Source organism: Caloenas nicobarica, chromosome Z (assembly GCF_036013445.1).
Source record: "Caloenas nicobarica isolate bCalNic1 chromosome Z, bCalNic1.hap1, whole genome shotgun sequence".
NCBI lineage: Eukaryota > Metazoa > Chordata > Aves > Columbiformes > Columbidae > Caloenas > Caloenas nicobarica.
This window is the reverse complement of record NC_088284.1, coordinates 8,987,993-9,013,110: the sequence shown is the minus strand read 5'-3', so window position 1 is coordinate 9,013,110 and position 25,118 is coordinate 8,987,993. Positions and strand designations below refer to the sequence as shown.

Sequence of the window (25,118 nt, the reverse complement as noted above, 5' to 3'; positions counted from 1 at the left end):
CTTTGCTGTAGTTCACCCATAAGATGAAAGGCCTTAACTATTCAGCTTGAGGTGAGGACAAATGCAATTTCTTCTCCTTTGGTTGGGTAACCAGGGATAGCTGAACCACATTAGACCACATGCCCTGATATTAAACTGAGTGTCTAAAATTAGGCATTTTACATTCTGTAGCTTGAGGACAGGGTTTCAGTAGCTGCGGCATTCGTCTAGTAGACATCAGGCGTATAGGAACTGCAGTAGTAAGTAACACTGCATTGTGCATTTCTTACACATTGTTGCATATTGTCTATGGTTTTAAAATATAGTTTCATAGATAAATATTTGTTTCATATTTAGATTATCGCTACTGTTATATTCTGTAGTGTTTGGCAGTCTAGTGTATTGTAAGCTTGGAATTTAACAAGCTTCTAACCTAACTGCAGGTAATAGCATCTGGAAATGTGTAGTGTCTTCATGAGTAACTTCGTCAGATGTGATGTTTCATATGATTCTAATATTTATTTTGTTTCGTATCTTGTAGACTTAGGCTTGAAGATGGCATCATGCCTTTATGAATGCCTTTGTGAGGCGGAACTTGAAAAATACTATCCTCATTTTGCTGCCTTTGGTCTTCAGAAGATTGATGAGCTTGCGAAAGTTTCCATGAAAGATTATACCAAACTAGGGGTCCATGACATGAATGACCGCAAACGACTCTTTCAGCTCATCAGAATAATCAAAATTATGCAAGAAGAAGATGTTGCAGGCTTAAGCAAGGAAGATTTTCAACCAAGTGACCTTTTCATTCAGCCTCGGGTGACCAGATCAGGTCCCCGTAGACAGCTGCGTTTTGAATCCTTCTTTGAAGAAAATGATTCAACAGTTAAAAACTCTGAATCTCAGTCATGTAGTTCGCCTGATTTCAGTGCCAATGAAGAAAAGAACAGTGGAGGGGAAATGCTGGGACATATTCAACCACATAATTCAGAGCTGATCAGATTAACTAGACGAGATCTAAATACTCCTGCAACATCCACAAGAAAGGACCTGAGCTGTCCAACAGTTTCTGATGATATTGCTTCTCTCCTGGGGGATTCTGAAGCTCCCATCATACAAAAAATAACTCATATTTCAGGGTATAATTATGGACTACCTCGTTCCTGTGTCAGGTAATAATCGGTCGCTTTTATTTTACTATATTTCAAGGTAGTAATAATTAATTATTTCTTCATTGTGAAAGAGAATCTTCTTCATCGCCTTCAAATAAGTAATCCTACCACTACAGAACAATGCAAGATCTTATAGACGAGAGAGATATTAATAAGCATTTGCAACTCTCCAAGTCTGGTAGAAGGTATCAGCTGAATTTCACCAGCTGGTACTCACTACGGTTGTCTAAGAATAGTTGTTATTGTCTTTCAGGCTTTGTTCTCTTTGTACTTTGGCCAATCTTTCTCTTTTTGTTTCCATGAGACTTACAAAACGTTATTTTTTCCAAAATATGGCATCACCTGTTGATAAGTTTGTAAAGTTCTTCCCAGTAAAAAGGATAAGTGCTATGATGACCATATCTGTTTATAAAAAAATTTCTGAACTAGAGCTTTGAAAAGAAACAGAATTAAGATAACCAGGATGGGATACAGATGCAGTGGTGAGAGGGATGCCTTGCAGCTGCTCCCCAAGCACATGATCTGTAACTTTTGTACTTTTCCCAGTGTTTGGTAACAGAGGGGCTATGGTTATCCTCAACCACTGGTAAATCTACCCTGGCAACATTTCTAAAGCACTAAATATTTTTTCCCTATTTAGCAGGCAGGGCACGTACCCCTCTGCACAGATACTACCAGCATCTAGCTTGTTGCCATGCAGTCACGGCAGTTTCATTTTTAAATGCTGCGAAGAGAGTTAGCTGCATGATGCTGGGCCTTGGTCTGGAAAGGCTGTGGTGAGAGATTGGCACGTGGGAGGGTCCATGGGAGTTAGAACTCTCCTTGAGCATGCATGAAGCGTAGAGGGATAGATGCTGTTGTGACTGTGGCAAAGTACTAAGGTGACAGTAGTAAGAACACTTCACCTGTGAAATGAAAGACCAATGTTTATAACTCCCCTTTGCTGGAAAAAAAAAAAAAAAATCATCCCCACTTTCCAGAGAAGTAAGCTAACCTCCTACATTTCTTGGCATCTTAGTGCATTCTCTACCTCCATGAGAAGCTGAGCCAACGTGTGACTAGAAGGGCAGGATTCATAGTGCTGGAAAGTAAAAAACTATAAAATATAACCTAACGGCTTAGCTAGAGAAGTTTAAGATTTTTATTCCTGTGGTAGAGCTATTTTCTCCACTGTTCTCACTTTCTTCTGTTGTTCTTCACTTCTTTTTCTAAGCACATTCTCTGTGCCTGGCATTAGTTCATTCTGTGGGCTTTCTGCATCTTCCTCCCGACGTGCCCAAGTTTCTCTGCCTCCTGTTTTGACTGCACAGTACGTGTTGTGCATTCCAGGCTTGGGCCAGTCTGCTGACACTTGAGTTTGCGATTCCTGTTTTGCAAGCACCTAATTCCTTCACTGAATCCATCCATTCACATGTCACCTTGTGATTTGACCACTGAGAAATGCTGGAAAACAGTAGCATGATTTCAAGTGGCAGAAAGAAACAGCTTTCTTAATATGTTTAAATATATTTTGCACTTGCCCAGAGCAAATCGCTTTATTTTTACAGTAGCAGTGCATAGTGATTCTTCTGACCTATTGTCTAATTGAGTTTCTAATGGACTGTGTAGAGATTTTTGTGTTGTTTGGGGTTTTTTTTAGTAATAAAAAATGCAACTTCTATTTAAGAAAGGTTAACAGAAAATCTAAACTTCAGGTTCGGCATATAGAATCAAAATGCATTCTGTTCCCATACAAAATATATTAAATGTGCCTCTCTACTAGAAAGAATTTGTTCCTTTTCTCTCATAAACTGTGTCCAAGTCTTCAGTTTTTCCTTTCTCCAAGTCTTGCAATCATTCCTTCCTCCTTCAAGCTCTTAGAGCACAACAGGAGCTTTCTGTAAGTCACCAATTCCAGCCTCTGACATGAGAATTAGACTTCAGAGCCTCTGATCATTTGTTGGGCAACATTTGGTGCCTAGTGATATCCATAAGCTCGCAGTAGCTTATGAAGCATCTTATTTCAAGTATCATTGCCTTTCTTTTCAGAGGAAAGAATTTTCCATCTAAATGTAGGACCAGTACTAAAATTAAAGGTATTCTTGTTACAAGTAAAGATTACTCATGTGTAGTCTTTGAAGACCACATCTTAAGATCTATATCTGCATGCCGTATGCTTCTGGGGAATCATGCAGCACAACAGCAATGATACTACAAGCTTGTACTTGTAATGAGAGATTGAGCAACTTGTGGGTTTAGTTTTACTTTACTAGACAACTAGTATATGTTAGTTTTCAGTTGCTACATTAAGAGATTTTGGAAGAGCACTTCAACAGCATAGCAGAAACAAAACTTTTAAGCATGTCAAAGCTCGATTAAAATTATATTTTTCTCACAAATTGACATTCAAATCCAGGCCGAAAATCATTACTCATTTGGCTGAACACAGTTTTAAAAAGAGAAAGGCAGGATAAATACATTTTGGTTGAATTCAAGCATATTCTGTATGCCGCATCACAGAATGCTTTACACAGCACGTTAGTCAATGAAACATGAAATGACCTCATGTTTCTGAGGTGTTTAGAAGGGAACTGAAGTAGGCTTGCCAAACACCAGAGCACAACTTTGCCACTGGGCTGAAACCACATAGACTTTTATGATAACAGAAAGAAATTGGTTACAAGACCAAGGGGGAAACAATGATGAAATAAACATTTCCAGTTTCCTTTGAGCTGAATAGGAGCATGGTGACACTGTCTTGTTACCCACTTTGAGTCATTTACTTGTAACCTGTTTGACAGCCTATAATAGGAGGAATGAAAGTCTGGAGACTTTATTGTGGCCTTTCAGTACATAAAAGGGACCTATAAGAAAGGTGGGGACAGACTTCTTGGTAGGGCCTGTAGCGATAGGACGAGGGATGATGGTTTTAAACTAAAAGAGGGGAGATTCAGACTAGGTACAAAGAAGACATTTTCTACCATGAGGGTGGTGTCACACTGGCCCAGGTTGCTCAGAGAGGTGGTGGGTGCCCCATCCCTGGAGACATTCAAGGCCAGGCTGGACGGGGCTCTGAGCAACTTGATCTGGTTGCAGATGTCCCTGCTCATTGCAGGGGGTTGGACTAGATGACCTTTGAAGGTCCATTCCAAACCAAACTGTTCTCTGATTCTGTGAAAGTCAGTATAAGAGGGAAAGTATTATAGGCTCTCCTTTTCAAGATCTGTTCATCCTTTTATCTGTACATAATTAAGTGATTAATCATGACTGTGAATGATTTCAGCAAGATTAAATTTTATTAAGTTAACTTGCATATTACGCCAGCTTCAATCACATGCTTGTGGACAGCTGAAAGTATGCCAGTCCAGCAACAAGTGCACAAAAGTCATGAGTCTATCTATGAAAAAAACAGCAAAAACCTCACCATGTAACAATGAGAGGTAAGGTGGAGGTTTTTTCAATAAGCCATTAAAGACAGAAATAGTTCTCTGATAAAGCTAATAAACTAGGTCAAATTTATACATATTCCAGATTCTGTAGTAACCCAATTCTAAAATACAAAACTACACTGTCGTTGCAGACCCGGTACTTCTGAGAAAGACACTCCATGGACAGAGAGTGAAAAAATCAGAGTATGTGTCCGAAAACGTCCTCTAGGCCTGAGAGAGGAGCGACGTGGAGAGGTTAATATAATCACAGTGAAAGATAAAGAAACCCTACTTCTTCATGAGAAGAAAGAGGCAGTTGATCTCACCCAATATATTTTACAGGTAACATGCTCCACGTGAATGTTGTGTTTATAGCCCAGTCACTTGCATGGTGGGATAAAAAAAAATTGTACCTGGAGTTTCAATAAAGGGAAACAGAAAAGGACTGGTGGCATTTCTTGCACTGAAATAGGTGGTGGGCTCTTCTATGAGCTCTGCATAAGTGTATTTGAATTACTTCTGACTTACACCAGCCTGTGGCAGAAATCCTGTACCCAGGATGTTAAGCCTCAAAAGCATGACTCTTGCAGCTTTTTTTGCATATGGCAAAATATTAATAAAACCCTCTGCTACATGCCATTGCTGCAGGAGCATCGCCCGCTGTAGAGTCTCCTGATAGCTTTCCAGGGTGCTTCAGTGAGGAGTTCCTTTTTTGCTATTTCAGCACTGTAGAACTGTTTCAAAGAATCGCGTAGACCCTCATCCCCTCCCTTCCTTTGTTCTTAAATGCTTTTGAAAATTAAGTTCCCTTTTGGTCTTTGTTTCTTAATCCCAAATACCTTGTGCTGCCATAGTTCAAATTCTTACTTTTGACTGACAGCACCAGGAAGAGAACCAATTTCTAGACAGCAGCAAGCCATTCTCACTCTACTGGGTGTTATTTTTACAATCTGGGTCATAGGAACAACTGTTCAGAGTATCTAGTAAAAATTCAGTTCAGCTCTCTCAGGCCCAGTTAATGTACCACCTTTTACGGTGCAACATGTGCAGCAGTTCCACCCTATTCCCTCCATCTGATGACCTATATTTGGCATTTATGCAGCGCTTATCGCTTTAGTATCTCAGTGCTGAAATAACCAGCAATTAATTTTGTTATGTCAGTACAGACAAAAGAAGTCTTGCTATCAGTTAATACAGTCCAAAGAAAAGTATGCCATGGCAAAGGCTGTGTCTGTTCTATAGGACTCAGGAGACCTTCTCTGCTTCCAAGTCTGGCTACTCATCCTCCTTCCACTTCTAGCTCCTATGGAAAAGACAGCAAGGGGTACAGAGCAAGTGGGAGTTGGCCGTGGAGCTGGAATGTGCCCCACCAGGGAACCCAAACTGCAGGCCCACCACAGAGCACTTCTGCCCTCTGAGCTCAGTGTAGCTGCTGAGACTCCCAGGTCTAATCTGCCTGTACATTAATGTGGTTGGTTTGTGCATCGCTGAAATGATTCTTGGTCTTAGAGATCTACCACTTTATTTACACTGCAGTGATTTTATTAGCAGGGGTGTCAAACTCATTTTCACAGGGGGCCACGTCATCCTCGCGGTCGCCTTCAAGGGGCTGGATGTAATGCAGTAACTACATTATGTAGTTACATTTATACAGTCCTAAAATTATGTTCAGCCCTTTGAAGGCAACTGCAAGGCTGACATGGCCCCCTGTGAAAATGAGTTTGACACCCCTGTATAAGAGTATAATGTTAGATACCAGTCCGTGGAGGCTCTTTTGAAAATGTGATGTTTGTGACTGTCCCTATAAACACTACTGTTACCCTAGAAGGACCCCATAATGACTTCTGTTGCAGTGTTTCCAGAGACCCTGCTGCTTTGGGTCAGATCTGGAGTGTGGGAAGTTTTGGGTTTTCTTGCCCCCTTCTGAGATAATACAATCCAACTTTGCTTAGGAATAGCTTCTGTCTTCTCTGGCACAAAAAGTTTTAAAGTCTGCAGAAGAGAGACAATCACAACTGAGGACTAATTTTGAGAGAGTCAAGAATTGACTCTGAGTTCGTTTTACTGTTATAGTGCTACTGTACATCTGTAGGCTGATTCATTTCATGAATAGATGAGGGTTTTCTCTAATTAGCATATTAGCATTTTTCTTTTTATTTTATTTTTTTCTTGTCAGAAGGCTGTGGTATGTTCCATTTCAGAATGATGAGAAATTAAGGCATCTTTCCTTCCTTTTTTTCCCCCTACCCTCAGTCTCTCGATTAGTTGTAACAATGTGTTCCTGCATATGTCATGCTGCATGCTAAATGTGCTAGATCACTTTGTATCTGATCCAAAGCTGTATGAAGCCATTGGAAAGACTTTGTTATTTAAATTTACCTTTGAATGGGCGTGAAGAGGAAGTGAAACACATTCATTTTCATTTTAAAATCATGTTTATTTTTCAGCATGTTTTTTATTTTGATGAAGTCTTTGGGGAGTCATGTACCAATCAGGATGTGTATATGAAGACAGCTCATCCTCTCATTCAGCATATTTTTAACGGGTAGGGCATCAGTGCTTACATTTGTTATTTTTTGCCTCCTTGTTTACCATTTTCATAAATTGTTTTCATTTTCTTTTTATGCTTTACGTGTTTCAAAAAATACGTTCATTTCACCTTTGCCACATACCTTCCCTCTCTTAGAATGTCTTTGGTTGCAATTTTGACAAAATAAATCAGGGAAAACTCTTCGCATTTGGTGAGAAATTTAAATCACAGAGGAAGTTAAAATTGAACCTCAGGTGCAATAAAGAGACACCATGGCCAGCCTAGAACGAAAAAAATGTGTGCCAGGATTTCTGAAGTCTCTACTCCACTCTAGCAAAGGATTCTGTGTGCCGTAGCACACTCATCTGTACAGGAATAATATTACCCCTTTGATGAGACTGCTGTAAGATATTTTTGCATGTATTTGTACAGTTCACAGGGCAATAGAAATTAATAGCCTTGTAATTTATTTTTATTTTATTGATTTATATTTGCTTAGATGTTTAATCATAGTTACATACTTCCTGATTAATGGGAAATTGATGATGGTGTACATGAGTGGTCTTATTTTTCACTCAAAGTAACAAGTTGGAATAGAATTGCATTTTTGAGTCTTTGAAGGAATAGATTACATATCCATGCTGGAAATTAACAAAATGGAGCATTCTGTTACTGAAAATCTCCAAGTATCATCATCAGAGACAGAAAGTGTCTTGCTCTTGAGAAACGGAAAGTGAAAAAGGAGAATGAGGCTTGTAGCTTGCCATGTCATAATCACTAAAAGCACAGGTCACATTACAGCTAATCCAGTAGTGACACTAAATGAGATGCCACTGTTTTTTCTCAGGTTTTCCTAACTTTTCCGTCCCTCCTGCTTCATTCCCTTCACTGGCATTGGTCTAATCTGACACCACAGTAGGGTAATTCTGCAATCTAAACTGGCAAGAAAATGTTCCTACATCCCTACATTTTTACCCATTCCTCTGTCAGGGTACTGAGCTGGCTAAAATGTCTTTTTTTTTTTTAAAGGTAGGGGAGAATAAATAATTTGTTCTGTAGTTATTTTTTTGTCTGATTTGGTTCCTTGAATCTGTTCACATATTACTGGTGGGTTCAGTGCTTGTTTAAAAGCAAGAATGGGGAAAGGAAAAGCAGGCACGCAGTAACCTCAATTTACATGGGCTTGAAGGGCAGTGGAGCTGTATCCTGAGACCTCCTTGGCATTTTATATGCTTGGCTGTTATAATCTTAAGGTGATATGATGACAACGCAGGAGCAATCTGACACAAGCCCAGACTATGGTTTCAGTGGCTGGAGTGAGTGAGTCAAACAGCTCTGCCACTCAATGGGGATGATCCTCTTCTTTACCCCCCACTAGACACAATCCCATAGGTTACGTTAAGCGAATTTGGTCGTATTTTGTGATCCTCTGTGAGGTACTTCAATTCACTGAAACAGCAGAAAATTAGCTTGCAAAACAGTCGAAATCTTTGTGTTGTTTTAGTGCAGTAAAGTCAAACATCAGAGCCAACGCAGGACGGGATAGGTCAGCGGGGCAGGTCACACAGCTGGGAGCAGAGGAAGGGAAGAGCCAGACCTTCCCCTGGGCAACAACAACCCTTCAGATGGACTCAGCTGCCCACAGGACTGCAACCTGAGACAAAGTAGCCTCGCTCAATAAATTAGAGTGCTGGGGTGTTAATTTTCATCATGTACAACATGTTAGAACCTGACTTGTGGCTCTTTTGCATCTCATGTCACAATAATTTTTCTCACGGATTCATAATCAGTAGTATTCCCATTCATAATTCCATGATACTTCTGCAGTATCTAAACAGCTGGAAGAATAATTATGAACTCTTAGTTTCCTTAAATGCATTTTTGGCATCTGGAAGAAAGGAAGAGAGCCAGTATTCTGTGACATGCCAGATCTCCACAGGACATGCTTGGGAATCACTGTTAAGTGGTTTGCAGTTTTCCAGATAGGATAGCAAACCAAACGTCATTGCTAAGAGGCCACTACAGATAGATATTGACATTGCAGAATCTTTTAAAATAGATATTAATAAATCAGATGTGACACTAAAAGTATAAGTTATCTTCACAGAGGCAATGCAACCTGCTTTGCGTATGGACAGACTGGTGCTGGGAAGACTTACACTATGATAGGTACTCACCGGAACCCAGGACTCTACGCCTTGGCTGCCAAGGACATCTTTGGACACTTAGAAGCATCACAGTCAAGGAAAGATCTCCATGTTTTGATCAGTTTTTATGAGATCTACTGTGGACAGCTTTATGACCTGCTAAATGGAAGGAAAAGGTATTTAAATAAGAATACGTTTTACTATAAACCTATGGTTATGAATCAGTTGGTTACTGTTTATAAATCAGTTACTGTTCCATGCAATTACATTTAACATATTACCATTTATAGTAAATATTACGTATTTAATTAGGGTCGTTCCCAGGAGCTACTTGGAGAGGAAGGCAAAATCTGACACTAAATACTGTGGCATTGATAGGTGCTCCTGGTTTTTACTATTTTAGGGTGACAAGTAAGTAAGGATAAGGACTTATGGTTAAGAAATGAGCTCATGCTGTTTCACTTATAGTATAATAATATAATAGCAGAACATCCATTTGTAGAGGAAGAACCTTCTTGTCACCAGAAGTTCTTACGCCAACTGTTGTGGAGTCCCTGTCTTTCCCTGCTCAAACATAACCCCTGGCTGTCCCTCCTGCTGTGCCAGTGGGGCTTTGGCTCTTGCCAGTCAAGTCTCTGAAGAACCCTTTGATCTCCCACTTGTTGCGCTTCACACTGCGGAGTCTGCTCACCTTCTCCCCAAGTGCTTTTACCTGGCAGCCCAGTGACCCAGCTGGACCGAGCCTCTGCAGGTGATGCTGCCATCACCCTCAGCAGTAGCACCTCTGCCCCAGACTCGTTCAGATGGATGTATAATCCTACAGAAGCTCCATCCAGAATGGCAATGAGGACAACTCAGTAGATACTTGATATAGAAAAAAAAATCACTGCGGTCTGAAATCTCTAAATAAAATAAATCAGTTAAGATCTCTGCAGTGAAATCTTTTTGGAGTGATCTTGAAGGAACATTACGTGTCAGCTGGAGGCCTTTATCAGCCTCGAGAACACTATCCTTAGAGCATGCTGGAGGGCTCAACAGGGAGGCTTTTTGCCTGGGGAAAGAAGCATCTCTTTACAAAAGAAGCACCTATTTCGCTGCATGTGTGTTCCCTTTCTCTAAAACAATTTTAAGGAGCAGGTACTGGAACCTGCCATGTAAAGAGCTGATTTACTATGGAAAAAACAGTCTCCTTATGTTTTTCTGCTGTTTTATTTTCTGCTGTTTTACGTGTCATTGAAGGGAAGATTAAACTTTATCCTGTGTATAATGTCTGTATTCTTCCTGTATACTGCAATGCTTCTGTGTAATTCATAGCAGAGGTGCTCTGAAATCAGACTCTATGGCTATGGGAGCTGCTTTAAAATCCTGTGCAAAAATCTTGAGAACATGAACAGAGCATAACTTACAGTCTGACCTTGCTAGAGAAGTTTAATGCAGTTAACTGCAGAGATACAGTTTAAAGAGAGGCAAGAACTCTAAAATGTAAACATGATAATTTACTTCCCTGCTTTATTATATTCCCTAACAATCAGAAATGCATTGCTAATGTCTCCTTAATAGTGAAATGTCAGAGGTACACATTATAAATAAAATACCTCTTCAGCTCTGAAAATAAATTATAGTGGTACCTCTCCCCAGTCAGTAGCCTTGATTGCTTTTTGACAGCGTCATAGCACTGAAATGTGTTTTCATTGCTGCTGTTTAAAACTTCTGAAATCTCCTTTCTGCACTCTTTCATTTTCAGGCTTTTTGCGAGAGAAGATGGCAAGCATGTTGTTCAAATAGTCGGACTGCGGGAGGTTCAGGTGGACTCTGTAGATCTGCTGTTGGAGGTAACCTCTATGTTTGCAATTATTTTTGTCTTCTACAGCCCAATTTGCTAATTCGTGAGATGTCATTTGCAGTGATTGTTATTTGTTGTGTAGTAGGTTTGTGTTCCTGTTTAAGGTTCTGAAATTGGCGACTCCAGCAGAGCACCGAGGAGCACTATAAAAGTGCCTTTATTCAGTAAGCTTCTTGGGTCACTGTGACTTGTGTTAGCAACATGCAAGCTGTTGATTTACAGCTGTTACTTCTGCTGCCACTCCTTGTGGAAAGATCTTTGCCAAGAAATAGGCTTCTGTCACTATTCCAGAAATTAAATAGTGTCGCAGCAAGGGACCCTGAAAGCTGGCTAAGTATTTTCTGCCCTTGTGATTTCTTTGGATTCTATGAACTTAAATTTTCTAGATTAAAGGTACTTAGATGTGGGACAAAATATCTAAACTTGAAAATTAATAGAATCAGAAAATACTTAAGACTGAGAGATTGATCTGAATTAGGATTAAGACACGGTTTACATAATGTGGGTGATAACAGCCAAGTAAAATTAGGATCTTTAAATAGTAGCTGACATCCAGCAGAAGCCAAATCTTCAGTTTTCCTTCGCTGCCTAGCTGAGCCCTAAAAGGGCACTGGCAGATTTTCTGAATTGTCCCACAGCAAGCAACCTGGTTAAATCTGCTTTCTATTTAGCCTGATTTTGCATAGTTTAATTCCTTTTCTCAGTAAGGAAGTGTAAATTATAAGTGCCTGATAGTGTAATTGACTCATTAAAATTGGCATAGTATTACCCACTTATATTCCATTTAATTTTGTTCTTCATCTTCCATTAACTCCGAGCTTCGGGACATGCTGGTTATGCTTCTGCAAATTAGACTGTAAATTTGCTATAGGGTGGATTAACACATTCCTCTGTGTTATCGCATTCCACACACAGAAGAGCTATTAAATGACTTTATTCTTAAAGGTATCTTGGAAAAAAAATAATTTGAAATTGTCCACAGGCCCTTTTGAACACAGAAATGTCACTGACTTGACTCAGAGCTTCTGAATAGTCTGAAACAGACATATGGGAAGAGTCTTCAATACATTCCTAGTTATTCACTATTCATTGATGTTGGCTTTGGTTCAGAAATTATCTGCATTTAGCACTAATACAATGCTTGGGAGCTGCAGCAGGTGGTTAGGTTGCTGGCTGAGAACTGGCCACTGAAATGCATGAATAATGACCATCTGTCAGCTGATAATGCATTGATTTTGCTAAAAATATTTTAATCTGTTCTTATAACCAGAAACAAAATTAATTACTGTTTTATGGATGCTCTGCTGCAGTTGCTGCTAGACTTTCTGTGACAGTCCTTAAAAGTTTGCAAAACAGAATTATCCAGATTTGTATCTTGAAGGAGCCTTTGTCCTGCTGCCTTGCCTCTCTTCCTTGTTTTCTTATTTTATTGTTGTATTGAGTATAATTGATCTTTTAATTTTGTTCCTTACTCTGGCATAATTTATTTCTATTATGGAAATGGAGAAAGGATTTGGAACTTTGTATTTTTTGTGTTACTTTCTGTATAACAGTACCCATCTGTCATATGAGAAAATGAAATTTTAGAAGGACACAAGACATAGTCAGTCCTATGAGTCTCTTAGGTTATGTCTGCAGTCTAACCTTCTTTCATTTCTGCCATACTTTTGTTTTTAATTTTATAGTTTGAATATTTTGTAAATCTGAATGAATGTGCGATGCAACAACTAATTACCTGCAGCATGCTCTCTAAGCTCCGTAGTGTCACTGCAAGCAAGTCCATATACAAAGTTCTGAAAGAAGCATTGGAAGAGATCCAGACTAACTTAACATCTGCCTTGCACCAAATTTTAAGGCTCTAATGGACTATTCCTCCTAATGTTACCTCATCTTAGGAGAACAAGATTGTGTTCTTATTTATAATTTGCTTGGATTTTTTCCTCCTTATTTTGCAGGTGATTTTGAAGGGAGGGAAAGAACGTAGCACAGGAGCTACGGGAGTCAACTCGGATTCCTCTCGATCTCATGCTATCATCCAGATCCAGATTAAAGATGCAGCCAACAGGACATTTGGAAGGTAAAACTAGAAGTGGGAGTGCTCAGTGCTGATGAGGAAGTCAAGCCCAGGGACATCCAGGAGGCAAACAAAGAGGATGTGTTGAGTTACTGGGCAGTGTTGAGTTAGTGAGTTGTATCAGAAGAAAGGGTTCAAAGGGACTTTGAGAAGTTTCACAGTCATTTCTGTGTTCCCAGAGAGAGCGCTTAAGCCACATCTGTGAGAGCTTTGTCAAACTCATTTGTAAAAATGTCCAGTGAAGGAGTTTGGCAATCACATCCATCCCTTCATCTTCAGTGTTAGAAAGCTGCTTCTGTCTGGCGTTCATCTGGCTAAAGGTAGATGTCTGCAATGGGCACAACCACATGTGAGCTCGCTACCTTTGAAGTCAGTAGAAAGAAATAGTCGCCTCTATGATCCAATTCATGCCATTCTGCAGAGCCACCTACATTAAGTCAGGCAGATTTGCCCCTCAAAGCACCTCTGTCCTCTAATTGACTACAAAGGGAGCCTGGGATGACTAGCTCAGGTGGAGGTGATTCCATTAGAGATGTTTGCCTTTGGCCAGAGGAATCATAGTACCTCACCAAAACCTCCATGATAATTTGAGAGTGTGGCTCTAATGCTATCTGCAGCAGACAATAAGAGCAGTTTACTTGCTCTTGTAGCAGCCATTTTGTGTATTTGAAGACAGTAATTGTGCCTCTTCTCAGTCAACTTTTCTCCAGACTAAACAACTCCAAGAAATAGGTCTGAGGAAAGAGGTCTAAGCATCTATATTACTGCTGAGTGTCAGAAAACCACACTAACACTACCACACAGTCTTGCTTCCCAGGATCTTATTTTAAATACAAGGCAAAATGGAAGAGCCACAAATAGTGGAGAGAGGAAAAGGCAGAACAGGCAGGCTTAGAAATAGAAGTGTATGTGGTTATGTAGGTATGGCATGTGTGCCATTTTTTGTTACTGAAAGCGAGGTGGAGCTGGAGTACGGAAAGGATCCCAAGATATGCCTGTAAGAGAATTCAGGGCTGTGCCAGAAAAAGAAGAAGGGCAAAGACAAAGATACAGTGCATCAGTCAGTACAGCAGCTGGCACGCAGAGCTAGGAAACGTGACAGGAAGTAATGGAGTTTTGTGGAAGAAAGGGAAAAGGAACACTGAAAGCTCATTGTATTAGTTAACTACACTGGAAATTTCTGTTCATATTGCCCTGAATTCCCATCTGACAGGGCTGTTGTCTGTTTTACCTGGAAGGAGAATCAAGAAACTTACAATTTCTTAAACCGTGTTCTTAAGAAACTACAAGCATAGGGATTATCTGGAGAGACAAATGTGTTGCACTTCAAACAGCTTATCCATTAAACTGTGGAGCACTCTCATCACATGCAATTATACTTTCTATTATGATTATGTTAGTGCCAGTATGATCTGACAATGTTCCTGCTACTGTGCTTATTTTGGTGCCTCAGATATCTCCAGTGGTTATTTCTCTTTGTTCAAAAGTAGTTATTTCTAATCATTCTTCTGTTGTCATGTATTGCAGCCCTTTGGTTTGAAAACAAAAAAAAAATCCCACAAGATAAATGCAACTTTGTTTTTTCTAGGATATCATTCATTGACTTGGCTGGCAGTGAAAGGGCAGCTGATGCCAGAGACTCAGATCGACAAACAAAAATGGAAGGAGCGGAAATAAACCAAAGTCTTTTAGCAGTAAGATACTAGCATGTTTGAGGAAGGTTTTGTACTCAATTATTAGCATGTGTTTTAGGATAAAAATGAATGACCAGATAACATATGTATATCTTCCTGGAGGGGAAAAAACATCCAAAGTATGAAGTGTGTCCAGTTTAATTTGTCTTTTGCCTGAAAGACAATTTCAGAGGGAAACAACCTTGTGGTGAAAACAAAGTCTTGTTAATCCATTCTTATAGCCACCCAGGTAAACACAGCATGGAGAATGTTAGGTATAGTATAATGAGCGTCACTTATTATATATAGAAAGTTTTGTCTCTTTTATTTCTAGAGAATATTGGCTCGGGATTGCCCGATTTGTTTCATAAAAGCACATCTGTTCCTGCTGCTTGTTTTCACCACTTGAACTCAGACTTCTCTTTCAAATCAGGAGTAAAGGACTTTAACATTCAGGAGCATAGAAACTAGCAGTTCGTATGTAAGGAGAAAGGAACAGGAAGAAATGCACTCTTAATGCAAATTCTAAGTGTACACAGTTATGTAAAGAGGGACAGGGAGCACAGAAACGCCACCTAAGATAAAGCAGAAGTGCCTGTATGCATAAACTGTGCAGAAGGCTTTGCACCACCTTTAATTCAAACGAACAAAGCTCACTGATGACTGAGGGCTTCTCTGAGTGAGATTGAAGGTGAAATGCAATCAGTGAGTATGAGTCAACAGTGCTGAAGTTAGTGCACACAACTGTACCTCTTAGTGAGCTGTAAAGAGGAGGTGGCTTGCTCTGCTTAGAGAATGTAGAATGTTCTTTTGCACAGAGGCTTTCCTGCTGTGGAACATTGGCGTTCATACTGGGAGACAGTATGTAAAATGAATGTGCTTCTCTACTTCATGCTTTCTTGACTACTTGCTGGTGAATAACTGAGCGGCATGGGGAGTCAGGACCTGAATAGAAAGTATAACTGAGAAGTGAGGCTTAATGTAAGCTCATGAAAATCTTTTAAGAGGAACTTTGATATCTGAGTGTCTGTATTTTTGTTATTGTGTGAAGCTTGGTAAATACCTAGGCAGTCTATAAGTAGTGATTGAATTGACTGTAAAAGGCATCTTTAGGTAAGTCCACATGATCTGCAGCCTGTAAAACCTACTGCCCTCAGAGATCATAATGTTCTCTTCATACTTTAAAACACATGAAGTCTGAAACTTTTGCTGGTTTGAATATTCATGTTGTTTTCAAATAGAAGATATTCAGACACTGCAATTATAAGAAGCAGAATAAAAAATTAGAACAGTTTGATCTCTGGTTAGAGGTGTGATTTTTTTAAATAAAATGCAGTAAAAGTGAGAAATAAGTGTCATTTTAAGTGGGTGTGTGTTGAATGTAGAAAGACTTTAAATGGAGAAAGGCTGCTTCATGCTAGTATCACCATGACAATACTGTAATCTGCTTATTTTTCCTTCAATATTTGCTCTAAATGACTTGTCTCATGGCTTTACAGCCTATTTCTGCCAATTTTAAAGAGCATCCAGGCTTGATATAGAGTGTCATACTATTGTGCTTATCCCAATGGAAACATGGCAAAAAAGTGCACATCTTTGAGTTTGAACTTGTCATCTTTTTCCAAGGCTGGTAATAAATCAAGGGATGTTTCTTCAAGACTACAGGCTACCTCTGTTGATGGTTGTTAACAGGAAGAAGATCGGATGCATTTTGTGAAAGGCATAGGCGTAGCTAGCTGCTCATGTTCTGTTGGTTTTAATGGGAGTTTTGTAGCTCTATATCCATCCCTTGTTTGTCTGTTGCCTCATTCTCAGTGTCCTGTGTATAGTTCTTAGCCTGTCCAAGGTCACAGTGACATGTTTGTTTAGACAGACAGGCTGTATCTACACCACCTTCCGAGCATGGGCTCGAACCTGAGCTCAAATCCAGCTCCCCTCACAGCTAATTAGTGCTGGTCCATGCTCTCCCCTCTGGCGGGATTTGGTGCGTTGCACTGGTGTGAGGAGGAAATGGCTTGAGAGCAGCTGCCTTCTAACACAGTTCAGTTCCTTGCCAGTATGTGACTGATATGTTTTTCCCCCCCTCTTTGTTTTTTGTTTTTTTTCTTTTGGTAGCTAAAGGAATGCATCCGGGCATTGGATCAGGAACATGCGCATACTCCTTTCCGGCAAAGCAAATTAACTCAGGTAAAATGAGCAGAAAAACAACAGTAGAGACTTCCCTGACAAGAATTACTGAAAAAAAAAAGGGCGTAATTCAATAACTGCTATTAAACTCTTGAAGAAAACAGAAATTCATAATTTTTGCAAACATTAATTTTAAAGATGATCACAGAATTAAGGACAGCTGCCAGTTCCACCAGTCAGTCTTGGAGCTGGCATGGTAAAAACCAAATAAACCTAAACCCAAACTAAACGCCCAAACGCTACCTTCCAGCCTCATTCAGTTACCACCTATCTCCACCCACTCTGCAACGCTGCACCTTTTGTGCAGTAGCAGTCCTGGGAGTGTTCATCAACATTGCTTCACTCCAGCTGTAACATGTGCTTTATTCCTCAAAATATATGGACACCTTTGTGGCATTTGGTGCAAGTGCTTTTTCAGAGCTCTGATTAACACTCATAGTAATTTTAAATGGTAAACAAAGAATTGCAAGACAAATTGAGACAAGAGGACTACATGTTAAAAAAAAAAAAAGAGACAGTAACTGTGTATCACTGGACTCATGTCAAACTGCCTCTGTACACATTGCTAATTTATAGGAAAGGAAAGGTAACTTAGCCTAACTTTTCATAAGTTCCAAGCTGATTAAATCACTTTCCCCCATATTTTGTGTAAAATAAGAGCAAACACGTGTTTAAAAATAAATACATGAGTTGCTAAGAATCTTATTTTTACCTTCCCACCCTAGGTGCTTAAGGATTCCTTCATTGGCAATTCCAAGACGTGTATGATAGCCAATGTATCACCCAGCCACACAGCTACAGAGCATACCCTGAACACTTTACGATATGCTGACAGGTAGGTGATGAAACTCAGTCTTGCCAAGGTGAAAAACACAAAGAAAAATGGTAATGTATGATGCTAGTAGTTAAGTTTTATTTTGGTTGCATTGGAAGTGGTGATTTAGGCAAGAAATGCATTTTTTACAATGCAAATAAAATCCTTACCAGTTCCAACTCTTATTTTTGGTCTTGAGATTCTGTGGATCTTATGAACCCTTTCTGATGACAGGTGTTAGTGATGAGTGCCCATTTTAGTGATAATGCTCCCTGTAACTGCAGGATTACTAACCTCAGCAATCAAAAGGATTTAGTTTTGTTTTGTAGTTCTGTCTAGGATGCGTGCAAGTCCTTCACCCTCCATCCTACACAGGAGGAGGTAAATTACAGACTGTGCAATGCTGTGGCTAAGAGGACGAGATGCTTAAGAGGAAGAGGAGTTAAGGAAACAGCTGAGGGCACAGGGTGATACCAGCTGAGCAGCTCTTCACAGTGATGGGTTTGATTCAGGAGCACTGTAGCCCTGTACAAATATCACCTGGCCTAAGTAGCTCCACTGCAACTACTCCAAAAGACCCAGTTTGTGTCCTGTGGGACTCTGTGATGTGCTCTGGAGGGTAGCAGCTTGTCTTGAGCTGGCACTGTGCCATGCTGCATTGTAGAGTGTGGAAATGCAACTGCCTTACACTGAAACAGAGGCCATCTTCACTCATTTGACCTGTTATGCACTGTTCAAGGAAGCACTTCAAAATAGTGCTGTGGACCTTTCCAGAAGTTCAGGGATTTTGACAGAGGTGTTTTGATGTCTAGGTGGATCACTGACAATTAAAACAGTAATCATGACATAGAATTCAGTGTTTAACCTTAATATGTGTGAAAGCATTTGTTTGTTCTGAAGACACTGCTATTTATCTGAAAGCATGACATCTTCTAAAGCCAGCCTCATTTACAGGGTCAAAGAGCTGAAGAAAGGGATTAAATGTTCCACCCCTGTCACAAACCGGCGTCGTACGGCTGGAAATGTATCTCCAAAATGTGTCCAAAACTCTCACTCTTTGCCAGCTGGGGAAAAGAGCTCTCCAAAGAAAGCGAAGCCAGGCCTCCAGCATCCCTCAAGTGCTACAAAAACAAAGGCATGTCCTGCAGCACTCCAGCTACCCAGTGTCCCTTTTAGCTCTACTCCCAGGGGAATCAACAAAGGACGTGCCTACAAAGGAAATACCAGCTCACCGTGGTTTCACCACACCACCCCAGTGAAGGGAGTCCTATGGGTAGCACATCCCCTGAAGAAGAAAGCTGATGATCTGTCCCCCCAGTCTGAAAATAACCCCACTGCAAAGGATTTCATTGTCAAAAATGCTGCCATGGCAGAAACAAAAGAGAGTGGCCAGAGAGACAAGTATATGCAAGACAGACCACCTGTCCAGTGCCTGAAAGTCCAGACAGTGCAACCTGTACAGAAGCAGCTTGTTTCTAGAGATGATATATCCTTTGGAGATGGAAATCTGCCTTCCAAGGGCAGACAGGAATGGGGAAATGCCTTTGCTAAACAATGTGTTGAAACCTGGACAAATGTGCCTCCATTTCAGAAAGAAAGGGAAGAGCATTTACGTCTTTATCACCAGCAGTTTCAGCAGCCACCTATTCTACAGCAAAAATTGAACTATCAACCTCTTGAGAGGTTTTTAACAGAATACAAACCCCAGGAGATTCAAGTGAAGCCAGAGCTGAGCCTTACTCTCACAGAACTACAGAGCAAAGAGGGTATGCAGCTAGAAGATCTGGATGACAGTGATTTCAGTGAAGATTCTTTCTCACCTGTCTGTAGTCAGAGCGTGAAAAGCAGAAACACCAACGAGTGCAGTCAACACTCGTTTTTCCTTCATCAAAGAGAAATAGAAACAGAGGAAGAGCAAAAAGGCCAAAAGCGACAGGATTTGTTTTTTAAATATGCAGTACCCATGCAAGAACATGAACTAGATGACAGCTGGGATTATAGTGAGGGCAGTCCAAAGAGAGAGGAATCTATTGAAAATGCAGGCTGCAGCAAAACTCCATCAGAATGGAGCTATGACTTAACTATTGAGCCCTCTCCAAGGAATACTGCAGAAAAACCTTACTGCCTGCAAGAAGATCCTGCTTGTAAATGGAAAAATGGCAAAGATTTCCTAGCTGATAACAAACAGTACAAATCCAAACGCAGATCTCTTGTTTACTCCAGTGAAGCCACCTTGACTCCAGAAAAGGGTGGTCCAAACACATATGTGTCTCCTGTACTGAGATCAGGAACGTCAGATTGCAAAGAGCTCGACCTCCAGCACAAAGAGAAGGAACAATTCACTTTGGATAGACAGGCTGCTCTTGCAGGAGACATAAAACAGAAAGTTCAAAAAAATGGATTTAACCATTGTGGATCTTCCAGTTGTTCATCAGAATTCACTTCTGAGCTAATGGCCCCTCTCACAGTATCAGTCCTTGACTATGAGGAAACAACTGATACAGAGAAAGTATCTTCTAACCAAGAGAAGTCCCCTCGTGTGAAGCAGGTGTTGGACAGGAACGTACACGGCTCCCAGAACAGGTTTGAGGACGAGGGCTGGCAGTGCACGAGGAGCAGAGCTCTGACGGACAGCATGCTGGACCTGGGGGAGCAAACGCGTCGTGGTGGAAGACACTGCGCCCGGCTGCATTCCCCACAATCAGGGGACAAGTGGCTGTCACCCACCTGCTGTGGTGTGAAGCCATGTTGCTGCCTTCTGGGCCCAGGCTCATCAAAGCAAGGAGCCGCTCACAGTTTATTCGTTAGATGTGACCTGGCGGAAACATCTGCAGCTGAATCCACAGGCTCCAGGGGAGAGAGAGAGGGTGGTTTGTTTCTCAGTAACTCAATGTGCAAAGAATACTCAGGTGGCAGACAGTGTGATGCTGATGTTAAAGACAGTACTGGTAATTCAGGAAAATCTAACTCAAATCAAGGACCTAGTCTTGAGCCCACGGCTCAGGAAATAAATGCTGATATACCTGAAAAGAGCTATTTTTCAGGTGTACCGTGCTATGTCAGTGTGGGAAATATGGATGACACAGTCCAGTCCCCCTCTCAAGAAAGCAGCCTGTTGTCGCAGCCCAAGTCTCTGCCTGCTCTTGCAGCCCTGAGAAATGAGGACTTCAGTCATTCTGAAGACCCAGCCAAGTCATTGTTAAGCAATGAAGAAATAGTGTTGCTAAAAACCAAGTTAATGCAGAGTACTCTTACACAAGAGACTTTTGCTGTAGATTCAGGATCCACAACCAAAGATAATAACCCATTAGCAAATGCAAAGAGCCCCTCAGGCATGTCCAACAGCAGCTTTCCAAGTGCTACATCAGAGATGGGGAAATGGCAGAGGGAAGCCCTGGAAAAGGCGCAGTAAGTCTTGCTCATCACTGAAGTTTGTCATGAAGCTCGGAAATTCTAGATGTGTGATACATTTGCCTTTATTTGTATATCATATATACTTTATAAACATTCAGGAAATCAACTTATGAAATAATTATTTAATAAGATTAATGATAATTTATTGTAATTATCTTATAAATATATGATTGCCTGTTATTTAGTTATATTTTAAAATCTTACAGGAAGCCAATTATTCTATTAGAGCTTCCTAGGATAATGCTAGAGGAATTCAAATTACAATACAAACTGCAGTTCTCAGTAGCTAATTGGCTTCCTATAAGCTGTAAAGTACCTAAAACATACCAACACCTCCCATCAAGAAGCAGGTGACAGCTGTTCCATCCCTATGGAAAGAAAAACAGCTAGAGCGGCTGGGCAGTTGCTGAAGATGCAGATGTGAAGCTTCAAAGTACAATGAGCTGCCCCTGTAAGCTCCCAAGGACTGGTATGCATTCACACAACTGAAAATATGTTGTTGTTCAGAGAAACTTGCTCAGAGGAATGAACAGCAGCACTGCCTTCCCGCTCTGCCTGTTTTTCATTGAAATGACTTGCAGCCTCGCAGTTGTAAGCCATTTCACTAAATAATCAGACAATTCTTTTGGTCCTATGAATAGATTTCCCTATGGTAAAAAGCAGTTATGTGCCCCTGTGCTGCCTATGCTAACAAGAGGCTGCGGTCGCTCCTCTCTGAGCAATCCTCAGTCACCAAGGTCATCTTTAACCCCAAACCAGAGCAGTCCAGTGCACTTCAAGAAGCACTGGTGTGCACTTTCTGAATGCCAGGGACCACAGGACAGCAAGGATTCCTCTGGGGTATTCCTCCTTCTTAAAGGTTTATTGGGGCCAACAGTAATTATAGGTAGCCCCGCAAGCTGTGTAACCAGTGGTATATTTTATGTTAATCAGACAGGCTGTAATTTGGGCCCATCGGCAGCAGCTGGATGAAATGGCATCCTTGTGCTTCAAGGAAGAGTGCTTGATAAACCAGATGTCAGCAATGGTAAGTGTTTCAGATAATGATTTCAGTGCTCGTTCAACCTGCATAAATTAATCTTGGAGATTATTAACTTGAGTTAGTGACGTGACATTCCTCGTCAGTTGGTCCTCTCATTCTCTGATGCCTCCCCGAGTCCTTGGAGAGGCCGCTCATTTTCAGTACCTGTTGTGTCTTTGCCAGCCTCCACACTACCAGGTCCCTGGGGGAGGAGGAGACAGATGAGCCAATTCTGAGCCACTTGTCTCTGATAAGACAGCTTTCTCCTGTCTTCCCTCATGGGTACCAGACTGTACCAAACAGGTCATCTTTCTGTGTGAAATTTTTCTCCTTACAGGCTGGACCAAGTAAGTCAATACCCCAGAAAACAGCACGCCCCTAAAGCATGACCATGGGATGTTGCACTGCAGATGTGGCAACCCGTGGCCTCACTCACTCCAGTGCTCTGACCACCATGACTTGCACCCTCACAGGCTCTTGACTTTTGTCACTCAAGTATTTCTTGGCTTATCCTTGTCTCGGATGACATAGCATAGGCTAGACCTAAAGACTGGCATCTGCATGGCCCCACTGCTAGCCAGGCAGTCCCAGTTCTCTGGTTCTCCTGCATCCACTTAAGTGCATGTCACTGCTATGTGCCAAGTCTCAGCACTCACCCAGAGTATTAACACCTCCCAGTGAGAACCTCCTGCCTTCCCAGTTCCTTCATCTTATCAATAAAGCCAAGCTCCATTACTGCATTAAATTATCAAACCATTTCAGTTCCTACCACAGTTCAGATCTGAAGTACCGCTACAGGGACTCTTGCTCAGGGATTTCAGAAAGGAGCCACCATGTGGCTTACTTGCTGTGATTTCCAGCTGCATCTGATGAGTTACCAGTTAACATACAGAAGTTCACAGAAGAGCACAAGAGCAATGAACTGTACTCGTTTTGTGGCAGAAAATGCAGTGATATAAAGCAATCTTTTTTTTTTTTAATCAATCTTTTGAGGTTGTTTTTCCTCAGTCTGTTGGTTATTGGACACCAGCTCCCCTATTTATTTGCCCCTGCAGCAAGCAATCATTTTCTGGCTAGCAGAATTATTACATGCTTGCCAGGCCTCCCGGCAGTGTGTGAATAACTTATATCTTGCAGTATTATGTCACAGTATGACCTTTCTTTGGGCAATCATATTCACTTGAACTTCCCATACCAGTTTCTCTCCCTCCACTTTCAGATGGTTGCAACTTCTCCAGCCATGAAACTCTGGCCGCAGGAGAGACTCCTGCCAGGACTAGCCACATACTGAACTAAGCACTATTTAAAGTGCTTAAGAAAAATATGCATGGCAGCTGGGCTGGTCTTCATTGCAGTCCTGATGTCCCTGCAAGACAAAGATGCAGTGCACGAGATAGCTGGAGTCCTGCCAAATAAGCTTTTGAATGAATGATTTTCATGAGGTAGCAGTTGAAGCCCCAGGCCCTGAGGATGTTGACATCTCCCAGGTTCTTAGACACTGACCTGTGAACGGAGGCACCAAACTCTGCTCTCGGGTGGAGAGCAGAGCAAGCCCAAGTGCCTTATTAATACAAGCCTTACTTAAAAATAAGTGCCTCCATTTCAGTTCTCATCACACTTTCATATCACTTTTTAGCCCTGTGGCAGGTTGCTATGGAAGGCAGAGTTCCCCTCAGCTGAGGCTGTACATACTGCTGATATTCCTCATGTCAGATCTAGCAGACCTGTAGCCATGAAGGCAGGGAAGCTGTATGAGGAATGGGTAAAGTCACTTGGTTCGTTCACCCTGGAGGAGGCTGAGGGGAGACCTCATGGTGGCTACAGCTTCCTCACAAGGGGAGGAGGAAGGGCAGGGCTGATCTTTTCTCTTTGGCAGCAAATGACAGAACCCAAAGGAATGGCAGGAAGATGTGCCGGGGGTGTTCAGGTTGGACATTAGGAAAAGGTTCTTCCCCCAGAGGGTGCTGGACACTGGAACAGGCTCCCCAGGGAGGTGTCACGGCCCCAAGCCTGACAGTGTTCAAGAAGAGACTGGACAACACCCTCAGACACATGGTGTGAACTGTGGGGTTGTCCTGTGCAGGGACAGGAGTTGGACTCGATGATCCTTGTGGGTCCCTTCCAGCTCAGGACATTCCATGAGTCTATGCAGGCATTGAACTGGCCCTGTGACCTGATGTGAAATAATCCTTTCTGTCTCCCAAGAACAGGCTATTATGTCTGACCAATGAGTAGCCCAGCTCACCATCATTTTTGTGACTGCTAGATCCAACAGGAGAGGTGTCAGGAACAGAGTTCACTACATTGTAAAACTGCGCGTCAGGTGACTATTCCCTACACCAAATCTTTGAAAAGCTAACTGGTGTAGAAGGGTGATAACAGGTGCATCATACATTTTTAAACCATTGTATTAGCTGTAATTTCACCAACAGGTAAAATTATTGGAGTAAGTTAACCTTGGCATTTAGAGGCATTGACCTATGAGGGTCAGGACTTTAATAAGGAAACACTGATTTAATCTACTACACTGCAGAATAAAAAACTGCTCCAGTGTGTAATGCTGATTTTCTCTGAGCTGCTGCTACTGTTGTTCCCTAAACTTTCCTTTTGCTTTCCTCACCAGGATTTCCAGAATTTCGTGACCAAGCTGGATGAAGTTTTGGTACTAAAGTCAAAGTGTATCCAAACAACGCGAGCCCAGCTCCAGCCCTATTTAGCCTCTCCTGGCATTGACATGTCCCTGCAAACACCTCCACCAGTTTAGACCTTCTTCGCTTGCACATGCACAAAAACAGCCACAGAAACAGCCAGTGTTTCACCACACTTGGTGCTGCAGAGTGTGGGTGGGTAGGGGATAGCT

General features: G+C 41.4%; 1 protein-coding gene across 1 annotated transcript; it reads left to right on the top strand.

The window, feature by feature from the left end:
• KIF24 (kinesin family member 24) lies at positions 1 to 25,118 on the top strand. Its single transcript, XM_065657093.1, has 13 exons — positions 1 to 51; positions 521 to 1,148; positions 4,708 to 4,897; positions 7,003 to 7,100; positions 9,193 to 9,408; positions 10,977 to 11,064; positions 13,031 to 13,152; positions 14,738 to 14,843; positions 16,938 to 17,009; positions 17,735 to 17,844; positions 18,778 to 21,231; positions 22,171 to 22,264; positions 24,882 to 25,118. Exons 2-13 carry the CDS (start codon positions 535 to 537, stop codon positions 25,020 to 25,022), a joined length of 4,305 nt encoding a protein of 1,434 aa, XP_065513165.1. The 5' UTR covers positions 1 to 51; positions 521 to 534; the 3' UTR covers positions 25,023 to 25,118.